This window comes from Triticum dicoccoides, chromosome 3B (assembly GCF_002162155.2).
Source record: "Triticum dicoccoides isolate Atlit2015 ecotype Zavitan chromosome 3B, WEW_v2.0, whole genome shotgun sequence".
Classification (NCBI taxonomy): Eukaryota; Viridiplantae; Streptophyta; class Magnoliopsida; order Poales; family Poaceae; genus Triticum; species Triticum dicoccoides.
In genome coordinates this window covers 422432563-422445131 of record NC_041385.1, presented here as the reverse complement: position 1 = coordinate 422445131, position 12569 = coordinate 422432563, and the positions used below count along the sequence as shown (strand labels likewise).

The 12569-nt window shown below is 46.6% G+C and overlaps 2 protein-coding genes across 4 annotated transcripts in view; one reads left to right on the top strand and one right to left on the bottom strand.

The window, feature by feature from the left end:
* Window positions 1-6585, top strand: part of LOC119276292 (ATP-dependent zinc metalloprotease FTSH 9, chloroplastic/mitochondrial) — a 7068-nt gene extending 483 nt beyond the window's left edge. Inside the window, exons 2-18 of the mRNA XM_037557327.1 lie at window positions 1-461; window positions 1053-1206; window positions 1715-1804; window positions 1904-1992; window positions 2596-2719; window positions 2899-3018; window positions 3174-3224; window positions 3357-3418; window positions 3742-3799; window positions 4033-4158; window positions 4233-4313; window positions 4461-4590; window positions 4910-5058; window positions 5198-5479; window positions 5553-5642; window positions 5854-5907; window positions 5992-6585. Of these exons, the coding sequence (XP_037413224.1) occupies window positions 1-461; window positions 1053-1206; window positions 1715-1804; window positions 1904-1992; window positions 2596-2719; window positions 2899-3018; window positions 3174-3224; window positions 3357-3418; window positions 3742-3799; window positions 4033-4158; window positions 4233-4313; window positions 4461-4590; window positions 4910-5058; window positions 5198-5479; window positions 5553-5642; window positions 5854-5907; window positions 5992-6132 (2262 nt within the window). The 3' untranslated portion in view covers window positions 6133-6585. The remainder of the gene's footprint in view (window positions 462-1052; window positions 1207-1714; window positions 1805-1903; window positions 1993-2595; window positions 2720-2898; window positions 3019-3173; window positions 3225-3356; window positions 3419-3741; window positions 3800-4032; window positions 4159-4232; window positions 4314-4460; window positions 4591-4909; window positions 5059-5197; window positions 5480-5552; window positions 5643-5853; window positions 5908-5991) is intronic.
* A 511-nt stretch (window positions 6586-7096) lies between these two features.
* LOC119276291 (phospholipase A1 PLIP1, chloroplastic-like) lies at window positions 7097-12204 on the bottom strand. 3 transcript variants are annotated; one of them, XR_005136517.1, is made up of 4 exons: window positions 11311-12204; window positions 9313-10723; window positions 8148-8243; window positions 7097-7500 (listed from the first exon to the last, which is right to left on the bottom strand). XR_005136517.1 is itself a non-coding variant. In XM_037557326.1 (3 exons), the coding sequence occupies exons 1-2, from the start codon at window positions 11944-11946 to the stop codon at window positions 9332-9334; spliced, it is 2028 nt and encodes a 675-aa protein (XP_037413223.1). In that variant the 5' UTR covers window positions 11947-12204; the 3' UTR covers window positions 7097-7500; window positions 9313-9331. The 3 variants fall into 3 exon arrangements, 2 of the variants coding, with proteins under 2 accessions (XP_037413223.1, XP_037413221.1); XM_037557326.1 differs by lacking the exon at window positions 8148-8243; XM_037557324.1 differs by lacking the exons at window positions 7097-7500; window positions 8148-8243 and having other exon boundaries at window positions 8988-10723.
* Window positions 12205-12569: the final 365 nt, after the last annotated feature.

Here is a 12569-nt window from a genome sequence, read left to right as displayed (position 1 = left end):
CCTCTCCCCTCGCCCCTGCCCCCTCGTCGGCGTCCGCCACCAGCCCCCGCCTCCGTCTCCTTCCCTCGCTCCTGCCACCACCGCCGCCCCCCGCTCCCCCTCCGCGCATTGGCCTCCGACGGCCCCCAGCCTCCCCCCTCTCCGGCCCCCGAGCCGCCCGCGGCGGCTGCGGCGGCGGTCGCTCCGGAGGCGGAGGTCGACACGGGCCCCGCTGCCCAGGACGGGAAGGAGGAGCTGGAGGACCTGGTGGATAAGGCTAGGGTTTGGGCCGTGGCTTTCGCGGCCGCGGTGGTCGAGGTGGCCAAGAGGTTTTTCGACTGGGTGGTGTCTGGCGATTGGATGAGCTGGTGGCCGTTCTGGCGCCCCGACCGCCGCTTGCAGCGGTTGATCGATGACGCCGACGCTCACCCCAAGGACCCTGCCAAGCAGAGCGCGCTGCTCCACGAGCTCAACAAGTTTAGGTGCGCTCCACGACAACCATTCTTTGATGTTTTCTGACGAGTCAACTCAAATGGGTGCTGCTTTGGAGACATTTGGAAAATGTGTTTCTTGGTGGCTGAGTATCAGGGGACTACTTGCTAATTCATAGGGCTGGACTATTGACTTACCTAATAACACGGTTGCAACGAAGTTTTAAGAAGATATCGATTCTAGCTTTTCTGATGTTGAATGGATTCTGGATCCTTGATAAATATGTTTTTTTTATTATCAATTTAGCATTGATGCAATCGAGTTCATTAGTCATTCAGTAGTTCAAGTTTTGGACAATTACTTTGCACAATCTCAAATCTAGGAAACCGTGAAATTTGTAGCTAAATAGCCAAATTCAGTGGCATTTGGTTTCATGGTACCTAAATAATGCTGTCATTGATACGTGATGTGGAACAATGTACTTTTCCTGCTATCTTTTGATGCTACTGAAATAATTAATTGGAATGGCAGAAACGGGTTACTTGTTCTTTTTGTTTTTCTCTGCACATTGCATTGTGGTTCAGTGTCCTATTTATATAGATTTTAAAGAATGATGTGGTTCTTAAATTCCATCTTGGCAGCCCAGAAGATGTCATCAAAAGAATCGAGCAAAGAAGTCATGCGGTTGATAGCAAGGGGGTTGCAGAGTACCTTCGAGCTCTTATTCTCACAAACGCTATAGCTGATTACCTACCAGATGAGCGGTCTGGGCGTTCAGCAACACTACCAGCTCTGGTAAGTTTCCTTTGCAAGCCTATCGTGTATTTCAGTCAAGATTTCATATTTTCTTAGTCAGTCGATGCAGCTTGAAAACTATCCTGCTTATGAACTTGGTGAGATTGCCGACAATATGGCACTTGACAAACGATGCAGCTGGAAAACTGTCTTGCTTGTGAACTTATGATACTTCAAGCAATACATCACTTGCTGTAATTCCATTATGTCCTGGTGCTGAAATACTTCATTTTCTTATTCTTCTTCTGGTTATTCAAGAAAACAATGCATAAATTGAGATACTCGGTTCAATCAACGCTGTTTCAGTTCTTCAGTATATTTCTATCATCTTGAACAACAAAATCTTAAAGCCTCTATTTTTAATGTACTCCCTCCGATCCTTATTAATTGTCACTGATTTTTGCATAAATTTTCCTCCTATCTCGTTTATTTGTATATTGTCATATTTTGAAATATTAGTCACCATGTTGTAACCCACTCTTTGGCTTATATACATTTACGTCAGTAGTTGCAAGAATTGAAGCAACGTGTATCTGGGGAGGACAAGCCTTTCTCGAATCCTGGGATATCTGACAAGCAACCATTACATGTAGTAATGGTAAGTTCCCTCAACCTTCAGAGCATGCCAATATGGGGGCAGTTATTGCTTTCACCATATGATCCCGATAATGTTTGCCTATCTGTGTGCCATCATTAGGTTGATCCTAAAGCTACTGGTAGATCAACTCGGTTTGCTCAAGAGATTTTCTCGACTATCTTGTTCACAGTTGCTGTTGGATTTATGTGGTATGCTCAACCTTCCATAAGTCATGACTCTAATCTCTGGAGCTTTTAAATATGTCATCTATTGGTTCATGTTTATGTCAAGCTTCTATATTTTGTTTTCTTGCTTGTCTTAATGACTCTTTAAGGTTAACTAGGCTGTATTTGCCTTGAAGTTCCTTGCATAGTGCAGCTGAGATATAAGTTTCATGATTAAGGTTTCAAACAGATCTATCATGTAGCCTTGTAACCCCCCACGAGGGACGATGTACCGAACTCTTCTCCTTTTCAATGAAATGAAACGCAAAATACTTTTGCGTTTTCTCGAAAAAAAATTAAGGTTTCAAACAGGAATTATGATACCCCTGTTCCTGGTGTTTCAAGTCATGCATTCTTTGTGCCATAGCTGGAGTTGTTATGCCAATAGTTGCTTCCTGGATGATATGTCTATAGAGAGCTTGTTGAAGTCCTGTTATATTTTCTGTTGGACAAACTCATGTCTAGTCCTTATTCAATGGACAACTGTTTGGATTAGTTTTTGGTTTACTTGACAGAGATAAACTCTGTTTAATCTTGAGCATCTTTTTTATGTCAGTTTCTTGTAGTGATCAATACATTTTGTTTCAGGGTAATGGGTGCTGCTGCGCTTCAAAAGTATATTGGTAGCCTAGGTGGAATAGGCGCATCTGGTGTCGGTTCCAGTTCATCATATTCTGCAAAAGAGTTGAATAAGGATATAACACCCGAGAAGGTGTGATATGATGATGTCTTGTTCCACTGTCAGTTGTGCAAAAATACAATTACTGGGTGCATTTCATGTTTCCTTTTATTGTATATATACCTCATTTGCTGGGTACAATTGCTCAGTGCGAAAATGAGAGTAAACATATGTATATTCTGCATGATCCCTTTATACTGTTTTATATGCAGAATGTGAAGACATTTAAAGATGTCAAAGGCTGTGATGATGCCAAGAAAGAACTTGAGGAGGTTGTTGAGTATCTAAGGAATCCTATGAAGTTTACTCGCCTCGGTGGAAAGTTACCAAAGGTAATTTGTTCTATATCAATCTGCAAGATATATTTTCAATCTGCCATGTACTTTGCTGTATGGGATATACCAGAAATACATCTTTGTAGGGCAATATATATTTAATGGAATACTGGTTCTAGAACCTTTATATAATTAAAAATGTGTTTTTGTAGGGAATACTTTTAACTGGAGCTCCAGGAACTGGGAAGACGCTGCTTGCTAAGGTACAATTTGCCTGGAAGAATAATTGTGTTTCTCTGTTTAGCTTTCAAAACCAAGTCTTCTATTATCAGGCGTTTCTAGCTATTTGCTCCTCGGTAAATGCATACCTTACTAGAGCTGGCTTTGTGATTTAGGCCATTGCTGGGGAAGCTGGTGTGCCTTTCTTTTACCGAGCAGGTTCTGAATTTGAGGAAATGTAAGATCTCTTCTATTATGATATTGGACTTATATTTTCCTTGTACATTTGGTGACCTTAGAGTGCTAACTGCAAATTAAAAAAATTGCCTATGTGCTGCAATTCGTTGCATGACCTCAGAAAATGTGGCTTTCTGGCATGTGTTGCAATTTGAGATCATTCTGGATTTATGTCGAAGCACTACTGAGATGATATTTATTAGGCATGCATGAGTCAAGCTAGTGAAACATTTGTAATTTACTAATGGAACTACCCTCAGTTGTATCCCTATCCCACTTTCATGTCTTGTTTAATCAGAATTTACTGACATTGTATCTTGTCAGGTTTGTTGGTGTTGGTGCTCGGAGGGTGAGATCCTTGTTTCAAGCTGCAAAGAAAAAGGTGTTTTACCCTTCTCTTCCATTGCCTGAGCTTAGCTCCAGCATTTCCTTCTATAAGTTGAGCGCTCTCTGCGCTGTTTTAGCTTACGGGAAATGCTCAATTGTGATTCCCTTTTCATCTCCTCCTCAACAGACAAATTGGTTAAGCTTAATTTGTTTTATCAGTGAAAAATGATGTACCTTCGTAATGACAATTTTTTTGTGTGAGCAACTTTTTACTGTTCCTTTTTACAGGCACCATGTATTGTTTTCATTGATGAAATAGATGCAGTGGGATCAACTAGAAAACAGTGGGAAGGGCACACAAAGAAAACATTGCATCAACTTCTTGTTGAGATGGATGGTTTTGAACAAAATGAGGTAACATTATCACATAAGTGAACAAAGTGCTGTAGAACTTTGTCTAACTCTTAGTTTACAATCGATGTGTACAGGGAATAATAGTAATGGCTGCGACAAACTTACCAGACATTCTTGATCCAGCACTTACAAGACCTGGTAGATTTGATAGACATGTAAGTTTTCTTGAGTAGTTTTTTTTAATCTTCACAACCATTATCATCAATTCTTTTTTTATAGAACAGCAATTACATATTGATTTATTGTAATAAGTTTTGTATAAATATGTAATTTCATTTAGTTCTGCTGGTATTGGTTACTAGATTGTTGTCCCTAGTCCTGATGTGCGAGGCCGCCAAGATATTCTGGAGCTCTATTTGCAAGACAAGCCTGTGGGCAGTGATGTGAATGTCAATGCAATCGCCCGCAGTACCCCTGGCTTTAATGGGGCTGGTGCGTACAACTTTCCTTTGTATTATCTCAGTGAAATGATAATTGTAGCATTACGTCATCTAAGCGTGTGGACTATGAGGTGTTTCTAGCGATAGGATAGTGTTTTTTCATCAACAGCTGGATTCCTATTCTTTTTGCTGCGTCACCATTTTATTAAGTCCTAACTTGTAACACTTATAAATCCATGGCATTCCATGTATTTTCCATTAGAATAAAATAATAGATGTCTTACCTTTGAAGGTGCTATAAAATTTGGCAGCAATATTTGTGCTGTGGTGGTGAGACTCATACCGACTCACCTTTTTCCTTTTTCTGTTAGACCTTGCAAACCTGGTAAACATTGCAGCAATTAAGGCTGCTGTTGAAGGTGCTGACAAGCTGACTGCTTCACAATTGGAGTTTGCCAAAGATCGTATCATCATGGGAACTGAGAGGAAATCAATGTTCATCTCTGATGAATCAAGAAAGGCATGCTTGTTCAAGTTGTTTTTCCTTTTTCTTAAGCACGCTTGAACTAGTAGTTGTAGCATCCATGTCTTTGAAAATTTTAAGCCGAAGAAGATGTAAATTTCTGCACTAATATTTTTGTTATTTTTTTGTTCTTTAGCTTACTGCCTACCATGAAAGTGGGCATGCTATTGTTGCACTCAATACCAAGGGTGCTCATCCCATTCACAAGGCAACTATCCTGCCTCGTGGATCTGCCCTTGGAATGGTTACACAACTTCCCTCACAGGATGAGACTTCTATCAGCAAGAAACAACTCCTGGCACGTCTTGATGTTTGCATGGGCGGAAGGGTTGCTGAAGAGCTTATATTTGGGGAAGAAAATGTTACTACTGGTGCCAGAAATGATCTTCATACTGCAACAGAGCTCGCCCAGTATATGGTGGTTATTTCATCCACTTAGATTGTTTATTTTCTTGTTAGATGTATCTAATGTCACTTGACTGGCTGTGTAGGTATCAAACTGTGGGATGAGTAATGCTATTGGTCCTGTGCATGTAAAAGAACGACCAAGTGTTGACATGCAATCAAGAATAGATGCAGAGGTACATTTCCACTGGTCTTATGATTACAAATGCATTTTTTCTAGCATATGACCACTGACCAGTATAAGCTAGCGACCTGTGTGCTTTGCTTTTGCATAATCTATCGGTATACCGAGCTATTGGCCACATCATGAACCTCTCTTAAACTCCACTTACCAGAGGGTAGTTACTGTTTCTCTCGCATTTGTCTCATCATCATATGGCCTTGCAGGTGGGCAGACTCCTAAGAGAAGCTTATGAACGGGTGACACATTTACTGAAGAAGGTTTGCTTCTCAACCATGACACCTTTTGCCAACATATCTATTTTTTAGTTAACTCAGTGTCGACTGATCCAAGTTTATTTTCAGCATGAGAAGCAATTACATGCTTTAGCGAATGCTCTGCTGGAGCGTGAAACTCTGACGGCAGATGAGATCAACAAAGTAGTTCATCCCTACCAAGAAGAACCACAGCTTCCCTTCCAAGAAGAAGCCTTTGCGCTAACTTAGACATATTACCTTTTGTTGCATCAAGGTGGTAGTTTCGACTGTAAATCCGTGTACAGTAATTGGAAAGTCATTACTCACCATTTTGCGTAGTGGGGTAAACTTGGGTGCATTTCCTTCTCGGCACCATTAGGCTGGCATGCAGGAAATTGAAAGATGAGATTATCGGAGGGTGTTGCATGATTGTGAGCTATTGCCATATCTGTGACGCGGCGAGACTCACCAGCGCCTGCCTTTTACCCAACATGAAGCCCCTGAGCTGAGAAGTGCATCACGCTTGGTTTAGATAGGGAAGCAATACAGATGTGACATTGCATATTTTGGATTCTAGATTATTTCTTCTTTTCAATTCTATGCCTCGCCATTGTTTAAAGGAAACCGTACATATAACTGTCTCATTCTATTGCGTCGTAACATGTTACGCGGATGTGGTCAATTATTATGTCTGGCATGTTCTGTTTTGGTTTTCTTTTCAGAAACTCGCTGTTCAAAACTGCAATTACAGTACTGTCTTTTTAGTTTTTACCCCAAGGCAGTTTCATATGTATTGGTGTTGTAAAAGGATGTGAGCAAAAAAGCTCTGTGATTCGGCAATAGAAAAGGGGTGCAGGCTTCAGTAGCGTGAGGCTGAGTGCCTATGGAAACGGTTTCCACCCTGCCTGCTGTGAGTTGACTAGTCGTTTGTATTCAGCCAGGAAGCATCTAAGAGTGGCGAAAAGATTGTAGTGAAGTTTTCACCAAAAAATGCAGAGGATACACATGACCATGTTACAGAACAAAAGTATGTTTATAAAGTGAGAAGTGGATTGACTCGGAATGGGTTTGTACATGATATAGTTCATTAAATTATTTTCTTTGCTGCTCTTCTTTTCGGCACTTTTTTGTAGTTTTTCATCAATTCCCCCACCTCCATTGCAACAAACAAAATAAGAGAAATAAGTAATGATGAACAATTTATAGTAAGAAATAGTGATGCAAAATTGACGTATCAATGTGTAAGTGATAGTCAACATGTTATGCAAATTCTTCAAAGTTATGTAAGATCTCCTTATCTTAAGATCGTCAACATGTTAGTCTACATTGGCCTCAACCAAATCACCACCATCTGCTACTTCAAAGTCATTTTCGGTAAAACTCTCATATGTTTCAACTTCTGCATTGTCACCCTTACCCTCTTCGTCGCTGTTGTCATCCACTTGTTCCAATGTTTCTTCCGTGGCAACATCAGAATCAAACCTTCACTAAATGACACAAACCTCCTTGTTGTCCTTGATCTCATCTCTAATGGATTTTGAGGTATTTCTAATCAGCACACACGTTTTCTTTTCCCTTGCTTATCTTAGTTGGAGTAATTACTCTAGGCAAATGATCCTGCATTGAAAACATAGCACAACTTCAGATCATAAATTTAGATAACTCAGAAATACAGTGCCACAATAATTCAGATAATTGTACAAGAAGTGTCACAGTATTTCACAAATTCAGTTAACCAACACACTACACGACAGTTCAACAAATTCAGCAATTCACTTAACTGCGGTACTGATACTGTCACAAAACTAACTGCATAAAATTCAGTGCACACAATTCTCCATTAACTGCAATACTACTACATGTGTCACAAAAAATTCAGTAAACAAATTGTACTACTGTACTAAAATTCAGCCAACCAACATTACGAAATTTTCAGTTGCAGCACATTACAATTTTGAAAAAAAAACATGCCCCCTTGGGATTACTGAATAAATTTGAGCACTAATGTTGGTAAATTAGCTGCCCTCGTGTCATTGATCAACGATTTTGCTCGGCAAAGTTGCCTCCTTCAAAACCCCTAAATAACCCTAACGTGATTCATGGTGCGGGGGTAAATGTTGTCAAGCCATACAAATATCTCCGTCATAACGTGGATTAAAGATGCAAAACAAAGCCTTGAATGCATGATCATGTCTTCGATTAACCCTACCCAAAACATGGGTGGGAGAGGGGCGACATAATCAGGGGGGGTGGGGATGACTCACTGTACGACAGTGCTGATTCGACCAGCAGCCGACAACGAGCGTCGTCCATCATCACCTCCGATGCCGGTCACCTTGATGCACCACCCCCGCCACCGCCTTTGAATGATCGGGAGAGAGAAGAAACAATTTATCATCTTGCGCAAGTTGTAAGACTCTTGTTTTATTCTAATGTTACTAGTATATCTCAGTTTGTTGTTTTTTCGCATCATGTGTGAGTACTCCCTCCGTTCACAAATATAAGATGTTTTTTTCTTAAAAATCAGATGTACATATACACGTTTTAGTGTGTTTGTCATTCACTTCAGTCTGTATCTAGTCTATACTAAGATACTCAAAACATCTTAGGGCCTCTTTGATTCTCAGGATTCTAAAAATGCGGGAATATGAAAAACATAGGATTAAAATGTCATGCTCATTTCAATCCTACATGATTTTGGGTTGCTTGATTGCATCATAGAAAAACAAAGGATTCTTTCAAAACGATTCTAAAAATGCTAGAAATCATATAGGAAATAGTACAAAAAATCCTTGAAAAAATTCATATAGGTTCACATTGAATCAAACAACCAACAAAGAAAAAATTCCTAAGGGTTTTAATCCTCCAAAATTGCTATGAAAACCTTCTGAATCAAATGAGCCGTTATATTTGCGCAGACAGAGGAAGTATTTTACGAGTACTACTGACTAGATATAGAAAAGTGAAGTGTATGGAGCCTTTATAAGGAATCCATTTGGAGTGTATGGCCAAATGGCGAAGGAATTGGGAAGTGACCTATACAATACAGAGGTGCATTGGATGCAGTGAGTAGCAGAGCAAGAGAAACGTCATTTTCGTTGGGATTTTCCTTTAGAACAACATTTCAAATTTCATTTCCTTTATAACAACGAATTTACAGGTGTAGTTCATCGGATCACAATCACATGATCCTTTGACAAATCACCATTGCATTATTCAGCGGCCTGCACAACTTTGCAGGCCACCAGCCAGGACAACAAACCACATCAATGCTCCTACTATACTATACGCATACGCTTGCAATGTGTACGTACTCTACTACACTAAACCTACACCAAGAAAGTCGACTGGTTTTCTGTACTCTCGTATGTACGTGCCATTGATGCATTCGCTCCACACATCAAAGAGCCCAAAGAAAAGAATGTAGACCTGCTTGAATCGCAGTGATTCAGGCTTCGGATACCAGCTCCTTGCTGTGGACGGCCACCGGCCTCGGGACCACGGTGCCGGCGACCCCCGGCCACCAGTACTGCTGCAGCCGCTCCACGCCGGGAAGCCTCCACACGATCTCCGGCTGCTTCCGGCGGCGCGGCGCCACCTTGGTGAGGGCGTAGAGCGCCCGGAAGTAGTTGCCGGACTCGTGGTCCCGGAGGATGGCGCCCTCGGACCCGTAGGCCGACAGGTCGCTCAGCGTCTCCAGCGGGTGCGGCGAGTTGAGGAACGCGCGCAGGGCGCTGGCCACCACGGCCCTCCCCGACCCCGACGGCTCCGCGCGCTCCTCCGGGCTGGCCACCCGGAACAGCGCCGCGCCCTCCGGCAGGAACGGGTGGTGCGGCGACGCCTTGCCGTCCGGCTGCAGGATGTACGTCGTGCCCATCGGCGTGTACAGCACCTTCTGGCTGTTGAGGCAGGGGTGCGTGCGCAGCGCGCCGTTGAGGCGCTTGAGCACGGCGACGGCGTGGCCGGGGTACCGGCACGAGAATGCCCTCGGCACGATGTCCCGGTGCATCGCCACGGCGCGGACATGGCCCTCGCCGACGCCGAGCGCCTCCAGCACGCGCTGTCCGCCGCAGAACACCGACGGCGCGCCGAAGGTGACCACGGGGAGCAGCGACTCCGGGCCGACCACCCCGCGCGCCACCAGCATCAGACTCACAAGCAGCGCCAGACTGCCGCCGAGCGAGTGCCCCGTGAACCGCAGGCGAGCGCCCTCCTTCTGCGCCCTCAGGTGATCCACGATCTCCGGCATCAGCTGCTCGTAGATGCCCTTGGCCGCCTCATAGATGCCGCGGTGCACGAGAACGCCGGTGTCCTCGAACGTGGTGGGCTCGAAGAGGAGGTTGGCTTGCCAGGACGCGACCGAGTCGGAGCCCTGGATGACGAAGCAGCGGGTGCGCATGTCGGCCTCGTCGCAGACGAACCACTGGCACGGTGAGGACAGCGGCGACCGCAGGTCACGGGCGGCCTCTTGCCGCGCCTCGTCCTCGGCGGCCACCACCGCCGTGACCGTAGAAGCGGCAACGTAGGCCGCCATGCCCGAGTTGTACAGCCGGTCTTCTTCCCCGGCCGGTGGGTGTTGATGCCCCCGGAGCGAGAGCAGGCCGCGGGCCCGCGCTTGGACGTAGGACGCGGCCGACGCGGCCACCTCGTAGGCCAGGTGGTTGGAGCGGCGGACCGGCCGTCGCGGCTGCGGCTCCGCAGCCACCTCGTACTGCTGCGCATCGCCCGGCGGCCGTGTGGAGTCGCCGTCCACCTGAGCGCTCACGGCGCTGGCCTCGGCCTTCTTCTGTACCGACGACGTCACCAGCTCGAGTCCGTAGTGTTTCCTCAGCTCAGCCCTCTGTAATTCCAGCAACAACGAAAATCAAAATTAAGACTTGTGTAGATTGTTGCATGGATCGTTGACCGCAAGTGGAAGATTATGACAGTGCTCCACAAGTCACACCCAGAAATTGCTACTCTCACGAAACTTTCAGCCAACTACCTCGAAAATGCCACCCTTGATTTCAGAAAACTACTCCTACATGTTGATCACGACTGATTTCTGTATTTTGGGATAACGAAAAAGGCCACTAATTAGAACAGGAATTTGTCAATGAAAAAGGAATGAAGCGCAAGTTGATGACTACTACTCCTACTACTCCTACGTGGCTGGACAGATCGGCCACCAAGATAATCGGCGATGGAAATTAAAGACACGGGGTGCTGCTTGCCTGCTTGCTTTTCCTACCGAAATCTGGCAAACATTAATTTCCTTATAAGAAATTAATACTCTAGTAGTCCAGTGGGCACCTCCCAGCCTGTACGCGCGGCGACTATCGTATCGTAGCAATTAAAGGCCGCGTTTTTATTAGTTGAGCTAATCCGGCGGCCAGATCGGCGGATCAGGGCCGTCCAAGTCCAGACTATCGTTCCCGTAGCGCTCACCTTGATCTCCGGGATGACGTAGGCCATGTTGCAGAGGAAGGCCAGCTGCGCGAACAGCCGGGCATCGCCCGGGGGGGCCCGCGCCAGCAGCTTGACGAACGACTCGCGGTCCCACTTGTCATCGGCCTCCGCCGCGGGGTGCTCCTCATCGTAGTTCACGCCGCAGCCGCCGTCCTCGTGGTAGTCGTCGTCGTCCTGCTCCTCGAAGAGGTTGTCGTTGTCGGTGAAGAAGCGCTTGGTGGGGTCGTGGAAGCGGGAGCGCAGCTCCAGGAGCCGGTCCAGCCAGTGGTCCTCGGGCGTCCTGACCTGCGGCATTTCCGGGTCCGGGTCCGGGTCGGTCTCGCCGGCGCACACGGTGAGGAGCCGGTAGTCGCCGCCGCCGACGCTGTCGGGGAGCGGCGGCGGGCGCAGCGGCGCGGCGCCGAACTGGAAGGGGAAGACGCCGATGGAGCGGCTGGTGGTGAGCGACGCGCCCGCGGCCCCGCCGCGGCGGGAGCAGCGGAGGTGCGGCTCGGAGCGCGACCGCCGGATGCCGGCGTGCATGTGGACCGGCTCCCTCTTGGCCCGCCGCCCAGCCGGCGCATGCGCGTGCGCGGACGACGACGCCACCGCCGCCCCGGCAATGCTCGGCACCATGCGCTCTTGGATGGAATGGACCGGTCGTCCCGGAGACGCGCTGCTAGGCAAAGGGATCCAGCGCGCAGGATGGTGGTTGGCGTTGGTTGGCCTCTTGGTGGCGGTGTATTTGATTCGGCCTCGGCGATGGATCCGTGCGCCCAAGGGAGGGGAGCACGGAGGAGTTGGGCGAATGGCGATGGGGCTTTAATACCGGAGACGGGTAGAGGAACAAGGAGAGACAGGTCGGCCACGCGAGCGAGGTGGGCGAAACCGAGAGAAAAACCAGCCTCTTTGGACGCCACGACAGCGGGAAGACTGATATGAGTACTAGGTGAAATGACCGTCCTACCCTCGTGTCATTCTGTGATCAATGCGGGCGGGACACCATCAAGAGGCGACAGGTGGTCCGGTTGCGGGAGCAAATTGCATGCACGGATACACCGTGCGCGGCTGAGAGGGTAGTTCCGGGAAATAGGGGTAAACATAGGAACGGGCTGCAGTGAAGAGTCCCGGTCAGTCACGAGAAGCGGCCGAGGAAAAATCGCGGCCGTCGACGATGGAGCATGGGAATCTCCGTCCCGTCGCGGGCCGCGGCCGAGAGGCGAAGAAAGGTGCACCTTGTTTTCCCAAATGGTATCCAT

What these genes read in the sequence shown, in the direction of transcription:
- LOC119276291 (XM_037557326.1), bottom strand. Translation starts at nt 11,946, where the DNA reads ATGGTGCCGAGCATTGCCGGGGCGGCGGTGGCGTCGTCGTCCGCGCAC. An exon ending in ACGTCATCCCGGAGATCAAG is followed by an intron (nt 10,724 to 11,310) that starts GTGAGCGCTACG and finishes CTGGAATTACAG; the next exon opens with AGGGCTGAGCTGAGGAAACA.